We start from the raw sequence: 16,718 nt of genomic DNA on the forward strand, positions 1-16,718 counted from the left end.
GATATGAATCAATTTGCATTCTTCTACATGCCGAAATCGTTTTAATATATGGTAGTCTGATAAGATACAGAGGGCTTTTTCATTTTTTTTAAAATCTGTTGAGACTTGCTTTGTGACAAGAATGTGGTCAGTTTTGGAGAAGGTTCCATGAGGTGCTAAAAAGAACATATATTCTTTTATATTTGGATGAAATGTTCTGCAGATATGTTAGGTCCACTTGAGTCATAACATCCACTATTTCTCTATTTAGTTTCTGTCTGGATGACCTGTCCACTGGAGACAGCGGGGTGTTAAAGGCTCCCAATATTATTGTGTGGGATTCTATGTGTGATTTATGCTTTAGTAATGTTTCTTTTACAAGTGTGGGTGCCCATACATTTGGGGCATAGATGTTTAGGATTAAGATGCCATCTTGGTAGATTTTTTTCCTTTGATGAGTATGAAATACCCTTCTCCATCTCTTTTGATTAATTTTGAATGGAAGTCTATTTTGTTAGATATTATAATAACTACACCAGCTTGCTTCTTAGGTCCATTTGGTTGGAAAACCTTTTTCCAATCCTTTACTCTGAGGTAATGTCTATTTTTGATGTTGTGGTGTGTCTCTTGTATGTAGCAAAATGATGGATCCTGTTTTTGTATTCATTCCATTTGAGCCTGTGTCTTTTTATTGGCATAGAGAGTCAACTGATAATGACAGATAGTAATGACGAATGATGGTTAATTTTTTGTTGTTGTTGTTGTGGTGGTGGTGGTGGTAGTGTGTGTGTGTCTGTCTGTCTGTCTGTCTGTCTATGTTGTCTGTGTGTTTTCCTACTTTGGGTTTGGCTGGTGTGGAATTATTTATTGCCTGTATTTTTGTGGGTATAGCTAACATCCTGGGTTTAGACTTTTCCTTCTAGGACCTTCTATAAAATTGGGTTTCTGTATAGATATTATTTTATTGTCATGAAATATCTTGTCTTCTCCATCTATGGTGATTAACAATTTTGCTGAGTATAGTAGTCTGGGCTGGTATCCATGGCTTTAGAGCCTATAAGACATCAGTCCAGGCCCTTCTGGATTTCTGGGTCCCCGTTGAGAAATTGGATGTGGTTCTAACATGTCTGCCTTATATATGTTGCTTGGCCTCTTTGTTCTATATGTTTTGTATTTTGATTATTATGTGGTGAGGGGGTTTTCTTTTCTGATACAATCTATTTGGTGTTCTGTAAGCTTCTTGTACCTTATGGGCATGTCTTTATTTAGATTAAAATTTTCTTTCATGATTTTGTTAAATATATTGTCTGGGTTTCTGAGCTGGGTTTTTTCTCCTTCTTCTATTCCTATTATTCCTAGGTTTGGTCTTTCATAGTGTCCAGATTTCCTGGATTATTTGTGTTAGGAATTTTATAGATTTAACATTGTCTTTGACTGATGAATCTATTTCTTCTTTCCTGTCTTGAATACCTGAGATTCCCTCTTTCATCTTTTGTATTCTGTTGGTGATGCTTCCATCTGTAGTTCCTGTTCACTTACCTGGATTTTCCATTTCCAGGATTCCCTCCCTTTGTGTTTTCTTTATTGCTTCCATTTCCATTTTCAGGTCTTGGTTTTCTTCATCTGTTTGTTTTTTTTTTCTTGGCTTTCTTTTAGGGATTTACTGACTTCTTCCAATTCTTTGTCTTTTTCAATTTCTTTAGGAGATTTTTTTTTTCATATCCACTTTAAGGACCTCTATCATCTTCATAAAATCATTTTTAAGGTCATTTTCTTGTGCTTCAGCTGTGTTGGCATTTTCAGGTCTTGCTGTTGTAGGGTAACTGGGCTCTGACGGTGCCATATTGCCTTTTCTGTTATTGTGCTTTTCCACTGGAGTTTAGACATCTGGATTTGGGGTGATCACAGGTCTAGGTTCCCTGCATTTGTCTTTGTTGGATGGGTGTTTTGCTCCTGGTTTCTCTTTCCTCTCTGGTTTTATGGCCTAAATGGCCTGCGGTTCTGTTGACTAGCATGTCTTTATGTCCAGTAGGATGTACCTTCTGGGGTTTTGGGAACTAGGAGTACCTAGGTCTAACGTGGCCTCTGGTAAAGGCAAAGTCTTCTTCCAAAGTTATAAACCAAGATATGTACGGAACCCAGGGGAGGGAGTGCAGACTGGGGTCCCCAGATCTGATCTGGCAGGCTTTAAAAGGGGTTTAGTAGGCAGCGGGCAGTTCCTTACCTGGGGGTCCTACATTAGCAGGGACTAGTTTCTAGTGCTTTAAACAATAAATTATTTAACCTTGCAATAATCCCTTAACAGTAGGTTTCAAAGCGATACTGTTAGAAGAGGCTGGAGAGAGGACTCAGCAGGTAAGAACACTGGCTGTTCTTCCGATGGACGAGGTTCAATTCCAGCACATACATGGCAGCTCACAGCTGTCTACAGTCCAGTCCTGGGGGAGCCAATGTCATCTTCTGGACTCCTTAGGGATTACATAGTGCATAGTGCACTAACACACACACACACACAAAGACAAAAACACCCATACACCTGAAAAGAATTTAATTTTTTTAAAAATATAGCTAGTAAACAAAGAATTTAAACGAAGACTTTCTGAACTGAAAGAGTATACTCGTGGCAATGTAGTTGAAGACTACCTACAACATGAGCCAATTGTGTTTTTAACTATCTACGACATATTCATAGTGTGTGTGTGTGTGTGTGTGTGTGTGTGTACATATGTACACACATAAAATTCAAGGGCGAGCATTTAAAATTCCTCTCCATTCTTGGTGATGACTCACATTTCACGTAACATTTTCCTTGCTATTTAAACTCTTTTTAAATAAGTGTTACTTTTATAATTTGTAAATAAATTCTTTCAAAAGTCCTGATCACACAGTTAAGTATTTATTCACCTTCTAATTTCAGGGTACTCTTCAATTAATTAAACCCAGAAACTCTAAGTGATGTGAGACTTTTCTCAAAAACTAAATCCCTCTCAATTCCTAAGAACTGCTTGCATTTCTCTTCATGGCATTTTATATGTCTCTAAGACAGAAATGTACCAACCTTCCAGTTAAAACTAGCAGGGTATTTTCAGCTTTCTTACTACTCTAAACCATTCCTGGCCAATTATCCCTAGGAACAGCACAGGAAGGAAGAGCTCAACTCTCCTGCTCAAGCAGTTCGTGAGCAGTCACAGCAGATGCCAGCCTAGGCAGCAGTGAAAAGCAGCTGAAGTCGCAGTGTACACTGCCTATCCACGCATCCATTCGGTAACCCTGATGTTCAACCTTCACTGGCAGCTGAACAAGACAATAGAATCATGTAAAACGCACCTCCGCACATGGACGTAAGTGTCTCCAGAGACGATCCCACAGGCTGGGGTCCCGTTCAGAAAGAAAGAAAGGAGAATGAGAAAGAGAGCTGAGCACCGTCACTCATCTCTGTCTCTCTGTCTCTGTCTCTCCCTCCCTACCTCTCTCTTTCTCTTCCCCCCACCCCTGGCTCCAGGCACATATAACCCGCTATTTTCTGCACCTGATGCCAGGTCTTGGCTATCCCTGGGCTATGCCCTCAAGCTGGGCCAAAAGCAAGCCTTTCCTCCTTAGGCTGCCTATGGTGAGGCGCTTGCTCATGGCCAGGAGGAAAGGCACTGAGACTGCAGATATTTACTGACACCCACCATAGGGAGCACCCACACTGTGCTCAACACTCGGAACAAAGCAGAACAAGAGAGAAAAGCTCAACCAGTTAGAGGAGAGAGCCAAAAAAAACTTTACCTTACTTAACGTGTACTAAATTAATATTGTCATATTAGAAATTACCAATGCCTTGAAGTCAGGATTAGACATGGCATGGCGTCTTTGTTGTTTTGAGTTTTCTATTTCTCCAGTGAAAAAAAATTAGTTTACTGTCTTGCTGAATTGCACATTACAACCTGCAGTTATAACAGAGACCTAATAACTTTTTTTACAACATTTTTGGGGGAGGGAGGGGAATGCCACAGGGCACATGTGGAGGTCAGAGAACAGTTAGCAGGAATCAATTCTCTCCAGGTCAGTAGGCTTGGCAACAAAAGCCCTCCCACCCCCAAGTGACATTTTAAAATAACATTTTTGTGATTTCATTATAACATAAACCCAGGCCAGTCATGATGACATATAGGAGGTAGGAGATTCACAAATTTGAGGCCAGCCGCAGGTGATATTAGGGACCCCGTCTCAAATAAAACAACAAAACAAAATGCCTATTGTCGGAACTGTGTTAGAGCTTAAGCCCTGCAGTACACAGCTTAAACTGTGGGTTTAGCCAACAGCACTGGAGATACCCCAGGGAAGTGCTTTAGTACACCTTTACGGTACTTACAGTAGAAGTGAGACAGTGATATCCCATGTAACTCCTCCCCAACCTCATAGCCTCTATTCCCCACAACCTCGACGGGGTGTGTATTTGATGCATGGTGAAACCCCATGGTTACAATAGTGTCTCACTAATGGAGCAATGAGATTTCATGTAAAGAACAACTTGATTCTGAAGGCATCACTGAAAAGCCAGCTCACTAGTTACACACAGAGCCAACTCAATTACAGTGTCCTAGTCTAGATGCTACAAAGCCAAGACACTAAAATGGAGGCTACTCAGTCTCCTTACACCCTCCTCCCCAAGGCATTTCCTTCCCACTAAACCAAGACTTCCAAGAACTATAAACAAGAGATTGGTGAACTACATGTCTCAATCAAATGCATTTACACACTGCGTAGCAAAATAATGTTATCTAAGCTATGTTTGATGAAGAAAAACTGTCCTTGGAGACTCCATGCAGTATGAGCTGGGCAGACCTGGCCAGAGCAAATGTAAGATGGGGCTAATGTAAATGTAAAATGTCCTGGGGCTGCCAGGAAACACCTTACCTCCTGGAAAAACAGAGCACCCAAATTAGAACCAAATTCAGAAGGAGAGGGAATATGGTCTGATGTGGGAGTGCCATATATCAATCTGTTGATTTCATTGGTTAAGTAATAGAGAAACTGCTTGGCCTCATAGCTTAGAACATAGGTGGGTGGAGTAAACAGAACAGAATGCTGGGAGAAAGAGAAAGTTAGCTCAGAGGCCATGCTCCCCTCTCCCAGGCAGACGCAATGAAGCAAGCCGCCAGGTCAGACATGCTGAATCTTTCCCGGTAAGCGCACCTTGGGGTGTTACACACATTATTAGAAATGGGCTAGTCCAGGTGCGAGAGTTAGCCGAGAAGAGGCTAGATATAATGGGCCAAGCAGTGTTTAAAAGAATACAGTTTGTGTGTTGTTGTTTCTGGTGTAAAGCTAGTCATGCGGGAGCCGGGCGGGACAAAAAGCAGGCCCACAGCTCCTACTACAGAATGGCGCCCAATGTGGGGCTCGAACCCACGACCCTGAGATTAAGAGCCTCATGCTCTACCGACTGAGCTAGCCCAGACATGTGGACAACTGAATCCACTGAAAGCCTGAGAAAGCTTGGGAAAGAGTGAAGCATGTTTTCTTGGTAGCAACAATTTCTCGGGTCTACTCTGCTTGCTAGAGGTAAGCAAGCGCTCTCATCTAAGAGAGGCTTCCTGACTCAGCTTTAGCTGCAAAACCCTGCAGCTCATTAAGAGGTCCTGCCATGAAACACTTAAATGGTGTTGACGAAACGCTAAACACATGCTTTTCAGTTTTCAGCCGTAGCAGGAAAAAAAGCTGCGCCGTTTAAAAACTCCAGCTTTCTGGGCTGTCCTGCCAGGGCAAACTCTGACTCTTTTACACAGGCGGTTTGTGCGGTTTGCAAGCACAGGCTGCTGAAGCTCGCTTGCTGGCAGGGACCTTGAAATGCCATAGAGTTGTGGCAGTAAACATGGCTACAGCCAGTACCTCAGCCATGAGGCTGGAAAGCTAAGGAATGGGCTGGATCTAGGTGCCAAAGCCACGGCTTTAATCCCACCCATATTGCTCAGTAATTTAAAGGCTCGTGTGGTCAGAAAAAGAGAGATATACAGTAAAGAGAGATTCAAAGACAAAGAAAATTTCTAAATGGCTTACTGTGTGTTAAAAATATATGCAGGCTAAAAGTTGAAGTTCTTAAAGTAAAAAAAAAAAAGAAGAAGAAGAAGAGAGTTGTTGGGTGTGGTAGTACACACCTTTAATCCCAACACTTGGGAGGCAGAGGGAGAATGACCTCTGTGCCTTCAAGGTGTGGTAGCACACACCTTTAATCCCAGTGCCTAGAAGGCAGAGACAAACAGATCTCTGTGAGTTCAAGGTATAGTAGCAAACACCTTTAATCCCAATGCCTGGGAGGCAGAGACAGGCGGATCTCTGAGAGTTCAAGGACAGTCTGGTCTACAGAGTTATTCCAGGACAAAGATATACAGAAACCTGTCTCAAAAAGTAAAAATAGACAAAATAGAGTTAAAATAAAGCCACACAAAGATGGAAAATACACAGAGAATCTTGATACTGTATGCTATTATGCTCTCTTTGAATTGTTTGAATGCTGAGAAAAGAGCAACAGCTGCGAAAAGATATTTGTTTACAAATGCTGCTGAACTAATCCAACACAGATATTTTGAAAATGCCTTGACTTCGAAATTTGGATCTAAGGACATGATGCTTTGGAAAGGAGTTTCTTATTTTGTTTTCACAGAGGGTGAGAGTCTGTGGATTGTTTCTATTCCAATATGGTATGATGGACCACGCCCTCCTGAAGGGTTGCTGTGAACACCTTCAGAAAATTGCTTTGCTCAACTGCCAACTGAGATGAAACTAGCACACAGGTTATACCATGAAAGACCTAATTAACAATGCCCCCATTCAGCAGGAAGCAGTTTGGAGAGAAAAAACTGTGCCCATGTTCCCAAATATGGTTTATAAATGTTCTTTTACATTTAAAGGGGAATATGATATAGGTATGAATAATTTGCATTGATATGGATTTTGCTTTAGTGATATAAATTTAAGGTCAATTTTGTTATAAGTATATGTATTTCTGATCTTTATTAAGGTATTGTGATTATGTAGTTCACTTAAAAATGTAATGTATATAGGTTGTTAATGGATAATCAATAATAGTCAAGCTTGTAGTCATGTTAGTTAAGATTTTCTAGATGTACATAGATATATTTTAGATAGACATTCTTCATGTTTTTCAAAGATTATAGAATATGGCATTTTAAATGTTTTAATAACAGGGTTTTTCATGACAATGAGGCACATCTGCTCCTGGCAGAACCAATCTACTTCAAGAGGAAGATGGGCATCGAAGAGGATCCTTATGGAATTTGATAGCCATTTGGGCAAGAAACTGCTCTTGCCTGGACTGATGCATAAACTGGACACAAAGAACCTGCAGAGAGGACTACTGAACTTGCCTAAAGGTGAAATGATCTTTCGGGGTTCCTGATTCATGAAAGAGTCTGCAAGACATTCTTCAGGACAAGCAAATAGTGACTGCCTTTGAAATTTCCTGCTTCATGGAAATGTCTGCTGGAAACTATGGGCCTGTAGGCCGAAGATGGATGCCCCAACAGTACAGAGGAACTTTGGGTGACTGTCCAGGCAGCAAGATGTCTCTGTGATTTCTAGAGTTTTGTAAGTTGCTTACTTCTTATTTGCTTAGGTAATATTATATCCTTCTGGAGTCTTTGATGGAGTTGAAGAATAGATAGATAGTTATAGTTATAGTTTTCCTTTGTTATGATAAAAGATAAAGTAGATATAAATATTGTGACTGTAATTCTTGCTTGATAACTGTTTTATTATATATAATTTTGCTATGTTAAAGTTAAAGCCTTCTTTTTTTGTTTAAACAGAAAAAGGGGAAATGATGTGGGAGTGTCATATATCAATCTGTTGATTTCATTGATTAAGCAATAAAGAAACTGTTTGGCCTCATAGCTTAGAACATAGGTGGGTGGAGTAAACAGAACAGAATGCTGGGAGGAAGAGAAGTGAGCTCAGACTCGATAGCTCTGCTCTCTGAAGCACACGCGATGAAGCTCCGAACCAGGATGGACATAGGCTAGAATCTTCCCGGTAAGCACACCTTGGGGTGCTACACACATTATTAGAAATGGGCTAGTCCAGGTGCGAGAGTTAGCCAAGAAGAGGCTAGATATATGGGCCAAGCAGTGTTTAAAAGAATACAATTTGTGTGTTGTTATTTCTGGTGTAAAGCTAGCCGTGCGGGAGCCGGGCGGAAGAAAAGCAGGCCCACAGCTCCTACTACAATGGTCAGATCCTAGACCTTTCCTCCACTAAACTGACTACTATTGGTTATATGAAACCCACAGATATGAGTAAAACAGGGAGGTTACTGCAGGCATTATGAGGTGGGGAGTATGAGGAGGACACAGTTTATCATTGCCAGCTTTGAAGACAGAAGCAGCAGCTCCTAAGTCAGAGCACTGTTTCCCCACAGGAGGAAAAAACAAGGAAAGTCACTCCCCAAAACATCAAGAACTGAAACTTTCAATATCTTCTTAAGACTTAGACACTTAGACTCCTTAAGAACTCCTACTGTGAAATCCTGTATAGCCAATATGGAAATCAGTGTGGCAGTGCCTCATGAAGATGGGAATCAATCTACCTCAAGATCCAGCCATACCCAAGGACACTTCATCATACAAGGACACTTGCTCAACCATGGTCACTGGTGCTTTAGATATAATAGCCAGAAATCTGAAAGAACCCAGATGTCCCTCAACAGAGGAATAGATAGTGAAAAATGTGGTACATCTACACAATGGGGTATTACTCAGCCGTTAAAAAGTGAAACCTGCAGGTAAATGGATGGAATTAGAAAAATTACCCTGGGTCAGGAATCTCCGAACCAGAAAGAGGAATATGGTTATGTATTTCTCTTACATGAGGACATGAGCTTTAAGTCAATGATAACCAAACTACAATCCATAGAACCACAAAGGTAGAGAGTAAGGAACTAGAGGGAACAGACAGGGGGAGGTGCGGCTGGAGAGGAGGATTTAGTGGGGAGAGGGAAGAGAGAGGGGACTGAAGGAGGGGACTTGGGGAGGGACAGCTAAAATTAAGGGCCATTTGGGGGGTGCTAGGAGAACCCAATATAACAAAAGTTTTCTAAAATATATACATAGATGAAGGCAATCCAATAGACATCACAAATAATGGGGGAGACAGAGCCCCAACTGGCCATTTCTTGTCACCAAACAAAGCTTGCAGTCCCAGGACTGAGTGACATCTAACTGAGCTCTTGGCTAAAGGAGTCTCATGGGAATCCAAACTACCCCGGCTGTTGATATGACTATAGGTTGCTCCCCACAAACTGGCAGCAAAGCCCCATAGCTGAAGACAACACGACACAACTCATAGACCATGGCGAAGTCAAGCTGGTGCCTAGATAGCTACATTTTAGCATATTTGGTACAGGAAGGTCCTTTGCACGGTATCAAAGAGAAAAATAAACACGCACCCAGACTCAAACCCTTGATCTAAAATGGTGTCCTGCCTGCAGGATATGTTAGAGCAGCGGTGGCATAGAGTGTGTGGGAGTAACCAGCCAATCTCTGATCTGACTCAAGGCCCTCTCCATGAGATGGAACCCATGCCTAACACTGCTGGGGTGACCAAGAAACTGACACTAAGAGCCCAGGGACTGAGGATAAATACTACTGTTCTAAAAAATAAGTGGCAATAAAATTATTCTTAATAACATTCTTCTATATTCATAGATCAGTGCCTAGCTCAGTCATCTTCCTTCCCCTGCAGCAGACGAGAAAACAGAGAAGACTCACGGGCAAACAACTGCAGAGAATGAGACTTTGAAACACTCCACCCTTAAACAGGAAGTCTCTATGCCTCCTTTCGGGGTGAATCCAGGGAGGAAGAGGTAGAAACAGTGTCAGGACCAGAGGGGGTGGAGGACACCAGGAGAACAGGCCCTCTATGCTGACCTGAGCGAAGCTCCTAGGAATTCAGAGCCGGAAGCAGCAGGACACGCCTGCGCATGTCTGCACCAGACCCTCTACATATATATTATGGCTTCCAGTTTACTCTTTCGGTGCTGATGGAACAAGTGGATCTGTTTCTTGGACTGTTCCTTCTGTTTGTTTGCTTTGTCAAATTCCAATGCTTTTAATTCTTGTTTTATCTTTTTATATTTTATTTTATCTTACTATTTAAAAAAAAAAAGAACCACTACAGTCCTGTAAGTAAAAATTTGTGTTTAAGTCACTACATGTGACAAAAATCACAAAACTATGTCCTAGAGTCCTTCCCATCGTTGGATCAAAGAAAAGCTTTGATACTAAAATGATTCCTTGATCCAGAGAAATGTCCACATGTGTAATGTTCCATAACCATATCTAATTATTTTTTTTAAAAATCCCAGCCTTGTCCTTATGCCTATTTCCACTAGTTCGTGTATCTAAACGTTTTATTCTATTTTACAAGGGTTCACCTTTCCATCTTACACTTCCAATTCATACAAATGGAAAAAAAAATTTTAAAGAGGGCATTTTTGAAAAGAGAAAGTGAAACACTGACGGCCCAAATTACACACTCAGCTCACAGCAACAATAACTGTCATTCACTGTCAATCCCCTACCCATTCAGCTAGGATGTTTATGACAGCCCTGGAGCCCTTTTCCCGCGGGTCGCCCCACAGGCCCCACCCGCTAGCTCGCCCAGGGTGACGCGAGGGTGCGCGGAGCGAGCCCACCCAGCAGTAAATGCCAGGATAAAGAACTCGGAAGGGAATGAAAACTTAAGTCACGCGCTCCGCTGCGGGAGGCCAAGGGGCGGAAGTTACACCGGACTCCTTCCCTGAGTCACTGGCACAGCCTCACCGGAATGAGGGGGTGGGGAGCATCCCGCCCCGCCCCCATGCTAGCCCCATCCCACGATGGCCCCGCCCTCCTGCTGGCCCCGCCCCGTTCTGTGCCCTCTCCCGTGCTAGCCCCATCCCACGCTGGGCCCTTCCCTGTGCTAGCCCCGCCCTTTGTGCTGGCCCCTCCCCTGCTGGTCCCGCCCCCATGCTAGTCCCGCCCCGTGCTAGCCCCATCCCTGTGATGGCCCCGCCCCCATGCTAGCCCCACCCCACGATGGCCCCACCCTCTGTGCAGCCCCTCCCTGATGGCTCCGCCCCCGTGCTAGCCCCACCTCACGCTGACCCCGCGTCGGGACGTGCGCCGCGAGGCCCACTCACCGGTCCGAGCTCCGCCTTCCGCTGCAGCTCCGAGAGTCGCTCCAGTGCGCTCGCGAAGCCGCCTGAGCGCGCCCGAGAAGCGGAGGAGTCGCCGACCACGCTCTCGGAACCACTCTCCGTGCTTGCATTTCGAAAGGGCTTGGAGAAGAGAAGCGCTCTTAGGAATCGGCTCCCTGCAGCCCTGGCATGGTATCCACACAGCGCCGCCATGACGCTTGCGTGACCTCTCACCTCCGGCCTCTTACGCACGTTCGCGGGCCAGGGGGCGGGTCAAGGAGAGCCCCGCCTACTGCCGTAGTGTGGTGTGGGCGTGTGGCTTGTGTCCTGCTGGCTAGGCAGCATGGAGAAGGCGTGTGCCTTGCAGGAGATGCTGTCTTCAGCGGTCTCCTTGATTATCCTCTTGGTCGGAAGCCCCAAGCTCGTCCGTGCCTCCTGACCCTTGTTACCCAGCACTTTTGAATTTGTCACGCTCGAGACTAAGATGTTTAGTAACCGCCCTCCAATTTTGTAAGCTCCAGGAAGGAGATTGCCTGTGCAAATGGACATAAAGTTGTTTGTGAAACTGGTAGCAGGTCTGTCGTTGGGTACTTCTGTCGTCAGTCACCCGCACTACAAAACAATCTGAGAAGTTTTATCAGATACCTACCATCCCTTCTCGTGAGTTAAGTTTCAGAATGTGCCCAGGTATAGCACTTCGTAACCGCACACAAATACTTTATATTTTTTGTTTGTTTCTCTTCGGCATAAATCCCCAGAATTTGTCCACCGCCTGACAATGTGTTTGCCAATTAAGTGGGTGTACTCATCTAAGAATCAGTTTGATATTAGCCTACAAATTACTAAATCTGGGACATGTGCCACAGTTTTCTATGTAGTTTGCTAACAAAAACTTTTCTTTTGGACTCAAGGTCTCATGTAGCCCAGACCGGTCCTGAGCTCACTATATAGTGGAAGCTGACGTTAAACACATGAACCTCCTGCTTCTCTCTGAATAGTGAGATTTCACAAGCACTGTAACCACCAGGAGAGACCCTTTTCTACTACTTTTGACTGAATTTAAATCTTACTCCATGTCATGGGTGTAATAGACCTTGGGATGCTGCATAATTTTGAGCCACTTAAGCCTCACCATTAGTAGCTTCTGCAGGGAGACTCCTAAGAAGTCAGTCAGTGCTGGAAAGGGACTCTATCCAGGTGGGGGTCTCACTCTACACATTTAAACTCAATTCGGCTGACAGCTGCGTGGATTCTTGTCTAAAATGCCATTCTCTATGGCTATTGTTACTTCCAGTCCCTTCCAAAAACAGTGTGGCAAATTGTAGAGCACAGCCAGTGACCGTTAAGAGCCCTTCGTAGTCCTGAGTAACCTTTGTCTTGGGCAATGCACTATCATGTTGCTGATTTGATTTCCCTGTGTGGGAGAGTGTAGTGATATTTTAGTAAATAAAGCTTGCCTGAAGATCACAGGGTAAAACAGCCACCCTGGTCAGTCTTACAGACCAGGCAGTGGTGACACACCTTTAATCCCAGTGGCCACACTACTTTGTCACAGAAACCAGGCCGTAGTGGTGGATGCTTTTAATTCTAGCCCTAGAGAGGAATTTAAGAAGGGACGAGCTCTCAGATAGACAAGGAATCATTCTGAGATTCCTCGAGGCAGAATCGCAATTTAGGACTGAAGCAGAAATAAGAGCCAATGGCTGGCTGTTTTGCTTTTCTGACTTTCAGGTTGAACCACAATATCTGTCTCTGGGTTTTTATTAATTGTGTTACAGTGCAGCAAACTGATAACCAGAGCCAAGTTTAAAGAACTGCTTTATAAACTAAAATCTTACCAGCACTTGCCTGGCATGCCAAGGCTCCAGATGGTCTTCAGTATGAAACCCACAGGACAGAACAAATGAGGTACTAAGGTCCCATCTTTAATGAATAATGTCATATTCATGTCCTGCCTCACCTAGAGGATAACCCCCCGGAAGACTAGCAGAGCTGTTGGGGGGACAACTACAGCAGCTGCTCATTCTTCCTGATGGTGGGCTGTTTGCACTCTCAGTAGAAGTAGGATAGACCTTGAAGTTTCCTTTGTACTTGAAGCATCAAATGGCGGATTAGAAAAGTGGGGATTCATATACAAGCTTTTTTAAGTACTTTTATTTTTTTAAAAGACTTTATTTATTCTGTATACAATATTCTGTCTGTATGCCTGCAGGCCAGAAGGCGCCAGATCTCATTACAGATGTTTGTGAGCCACCATGTGGTTGCTGGGGATTGAACTCAGGTCCTCTGGAAGAACAGTCAGTGCTCTTAACCACTGAGCCATCTCTCCAGCCCCATATACAAGTTTTAACTGGAATTTCTCTACACAGTGGCTTGTGCTCATGGATAAGCCATGGGTTGTCGAAAAAAAGCCAAGTCCCATCATGAGAACCTCACAGTAAAACTATTGCTGAAGACACTGCCCATATTCACAGAACATGAGAAACCAGGTAGCGCTCCATGCACTAGAAGGTGCTCTGCACACTGCTGAAGGGCAATCATCAGTTCACCCAGCTGTAAACTCCAGTAGCTACCAGCATGACAGACTATGCCCGTGCTTGCGTGCAGTGGTAGCGTGAATATTATGGAGGTAATCAAACACTTCCTGGTTGGACTTCTAAGACTTGCTCCAAGGAGGTGGAACCCACCAAGCTACTACGGATCTGGCCAAAACAGTCATTTTGCTGTGTGGACATAAGCATCAAAGTACCCTCTAAATTCCTCCTAATCACAGACTCCTGCAATTCTCAGACCTCATCAGAAGTTTCTGTGTGCAATGGATGCTGGTTAACAAGAAACAGCTGTTCCCAGTGCCTCTGGAGTGCTCAGCCACAGTGGGACATCTGCATCCCCATTCCACCACCCCAGGCTCAGGGACCATCTTGTAAAACCTGGTAAAAAGACTGTTAGACCCAAGAAAGCACAAGGCTTTCTTGACATGACAGGAATGCTGCAGTGAAACTCACAGCAGCTATGGCTGCCCAAGTGGGGCCTGCACAAGACCCTGGCCCAGCTCTAACTCAGGAGCTATGGGCAGTTGCTAGCTTCTCGGGGAGGAGAATCAGGTTGTTTTTTAGGGTGTGGCTCCTGGTAGGCTGACTACACCGCACAAAGTGGAATCAATGGGGATTAAATTAAAATTAGAAAAAAGACATGACGTTGGGGGTAGGGGTGTTGAAGCAGATATGGGAGTTGAGGGGAAGCGTTAGGAGTAGATATAATTAAAATATATGCAACCCTCAACAATTTGTTTTTAAAACTGAAGTAGTGAGGAGATGAGAATGTTGAGCTGGGGGTCAACCTGAGCTGAGTAGTGAGAGCCTGTCCCCAAAACAAACTGTGGTAGGGGTGTGCATGTGATCCTGTACCTGGTAGATCGAGGCAGGACATCCTTGGCTACATAGCAAGACTGAAGCCAGCCTGAGCCATATGAGACCCCGAAAGACAAAACCAAGTGAGTCAATGGAGGGACATCTCCAGGATTCTTGCCGACACAGGCACCAACAGGAGCACCCACTGCAGGGGCAGCAGTACCGCTCCCTGCATCGCCCCCTCTCCCACCGCCGCCCCCACCCCCGCTGTTAGAATAGTTTCTTTACACTTCCAAAGTTCTTCATGTGCACCGTGCAAGTGTTCCGAGCAGGTAGCAAGAAAGGAATAAACACACTCCACAGCCCCATCACATCTGGCTGTGGCCTCATCTACCATTACATACACCCCACCTCACCCCAAGACCACCAGTGTGAAAGGCGGTGCTCACTAAAACCTCCATAAAAAGTAGCTAATAGAGCCTCGGTGGAGGTGACTTAGAGGTGATTAGAAATTTATGCCTCTTAGGTTGGGGTGTGGCTCAATAACAGATCACTCGCTCAACAATCTTAGGCAAGCCCTGGTTCAATCCCCAGCACCACATAAAAATAAAGGAAAGGGGTGGACAGTTATATGGCTGGGGCAGACTGTGGGGCCACTGGCAGTGAGACCCGGATTTATCTCTACTGCTTGTACTGGATTTTTGGAACCCATTCTCTTTGGAGGGGTGCCTTGCAGTGCCTCAAAGCAATATGCTAGACTTTGTTGAGGCCCATGGGAAGCCTTACCCTGAAGAGGGGATGGGGTGCAGGATGGGGGCAGAAGGTGGAGGGAATGGAAGGAGGGGAGGGAGCGGGAGGAGGGGAGGGAGCAGGAACTGGGATTGGTATGTAAAATGAAAAAAAGATAGTTTTTAAAAAATAAATTAAAAAAATAAAAGGGAAAATATGCGTAACTGCTCAGCAAAGTCTGAAAGAAAGATCCAGGGCGTGTGTAAGATATGCTGTCGCACTGAAGACATTTCAGCACCGTAGAGGAGAGCATTCTGGGATTGGGAGATTAAAAATTAGTCATATTGAAAAGCAAGCCGAGATGTGAATGAAAACTAACGTATGTGGAACTGAAGGGGTTTTAATGTGTTCATCTGTGTGGGGGTGCACATGTCAGCACGCTGTGGAGGCCACTGCCGATGCTGGATGCCATCTAGGACTTAGCCCCTTTCTGAAAGTGGGAAATACATAAAAGAACCCATACCCAAATTACAGTCTTATTGCTTTCAAACTCTTCACAGAAAATAGTGTATACTTTAAAAGATCCAGAAATAGTTCAAATTAAACATTTTTCTGTATTCCAATAATTGCTTTTGAGTTGCTAAAATCATAATCCAGTTAATGAGTTCTCTCTTCCCATTAATTTTGTGAGGTTCTAAACAGTAAGAATTCCGGCTAGATTTACCACAGACCCTGTGCGTTAGGGAAACCGCGTGTGGAAGGCCTCAGAGATCTTCTCTCCCATTACAGGTATGGCCTTAAATATCCAAGATTTCACAAATATTTGAGGTTTCTCTTTTGCTATTTCCTTACCCTAAAAAACACAAATCCCAGTAAAGTGGCCCTGACCTCTTAGGAATATTTCTATTAATTGCTATATTTCAAATTTCTGAAGTATCTGTGAATTCATAATAAATTTCCCACAAATATTTTTAATATTTCTGAATATTCTAAAAATTCGTGTTTAATTTTCTTTTTTTGTTTTTGTTTTGTTTTTCGAGACAGGGTTTCTTCTGTGTTAGTCCTTAATCATTATTGTGATGTTTTTGGATGAGGCAGGGTTCTTACAGTAGATTAACTTTTTAGGTTAAGAGTAGGAAGATGTCCAGAAATATGTTTCTCTAATTTTTTCTTTCATACTGATTCCTCAAATTTATCTATATCTGACTTACTATTGTTTTCCTCATGTGAGAAATCTCTTTATGAAATCTGAATATTTCTTATGAAGAAAGCTGCCATATTACTCTATTTTTGCCTGGTTACAAAAACAGTGGGTAAGACACCCAGGAAGTAATCTGTTGAAAAGATGTTGGATTGGGGGGGGGGGTTATACTGAAAAATCACAATATTTCTCTAAAGAGACAAATTTCCAGGATACCAGTTGATTTTGGAATACAAATTTTATCCAGACCATTGGCCTCTTAATAAATCAAAACCTAGAC

At 43.6% G+C, this 16,718-nt stretch overlaps 1 protein-coding gene across 1 annotated transcript in view; it reads right to left on the reverse strand.

Moving 5' to 3' along the window:
* Mrps28 (mitochondrial ribosomal protein S28) overlaps positions 1-11,399 on the reverse strand; it is a 130,019-nt gene extending 118,620 nt beyond the window's left edge. The window contains exon 1 of the mRNA XM_075971483.1: positions 11,162-11,399. Coding sequence (XP_075827598.1) covers positions 11,162-11,371 — 210 coding nt within the window. The 5' untranslated portion in view covers positions 11,372-11,399. The remainder of the gene's footprint in view (positions 1-11,161) is intronic.
* Positions 11,400-16,718: the final 5,319 nt, after the last annotated feature.

The sequence above is a fragment of the Microtus pennsylvanicus genome, chromosome 5 (genome assembly GCF_037038515.1).
Source record: "Microtus pennsylvanicus isolate mMicPen1 chromosome 5, mMicPen1.hap1, whole genome shotgun sequence".
Classification (NCBI taxonomy): Eukaryota; Metazoa; Chordata; class Mammalia; order Rodentia; family Cricetidae; genus Microtus; species Microtus pennsylvanicus.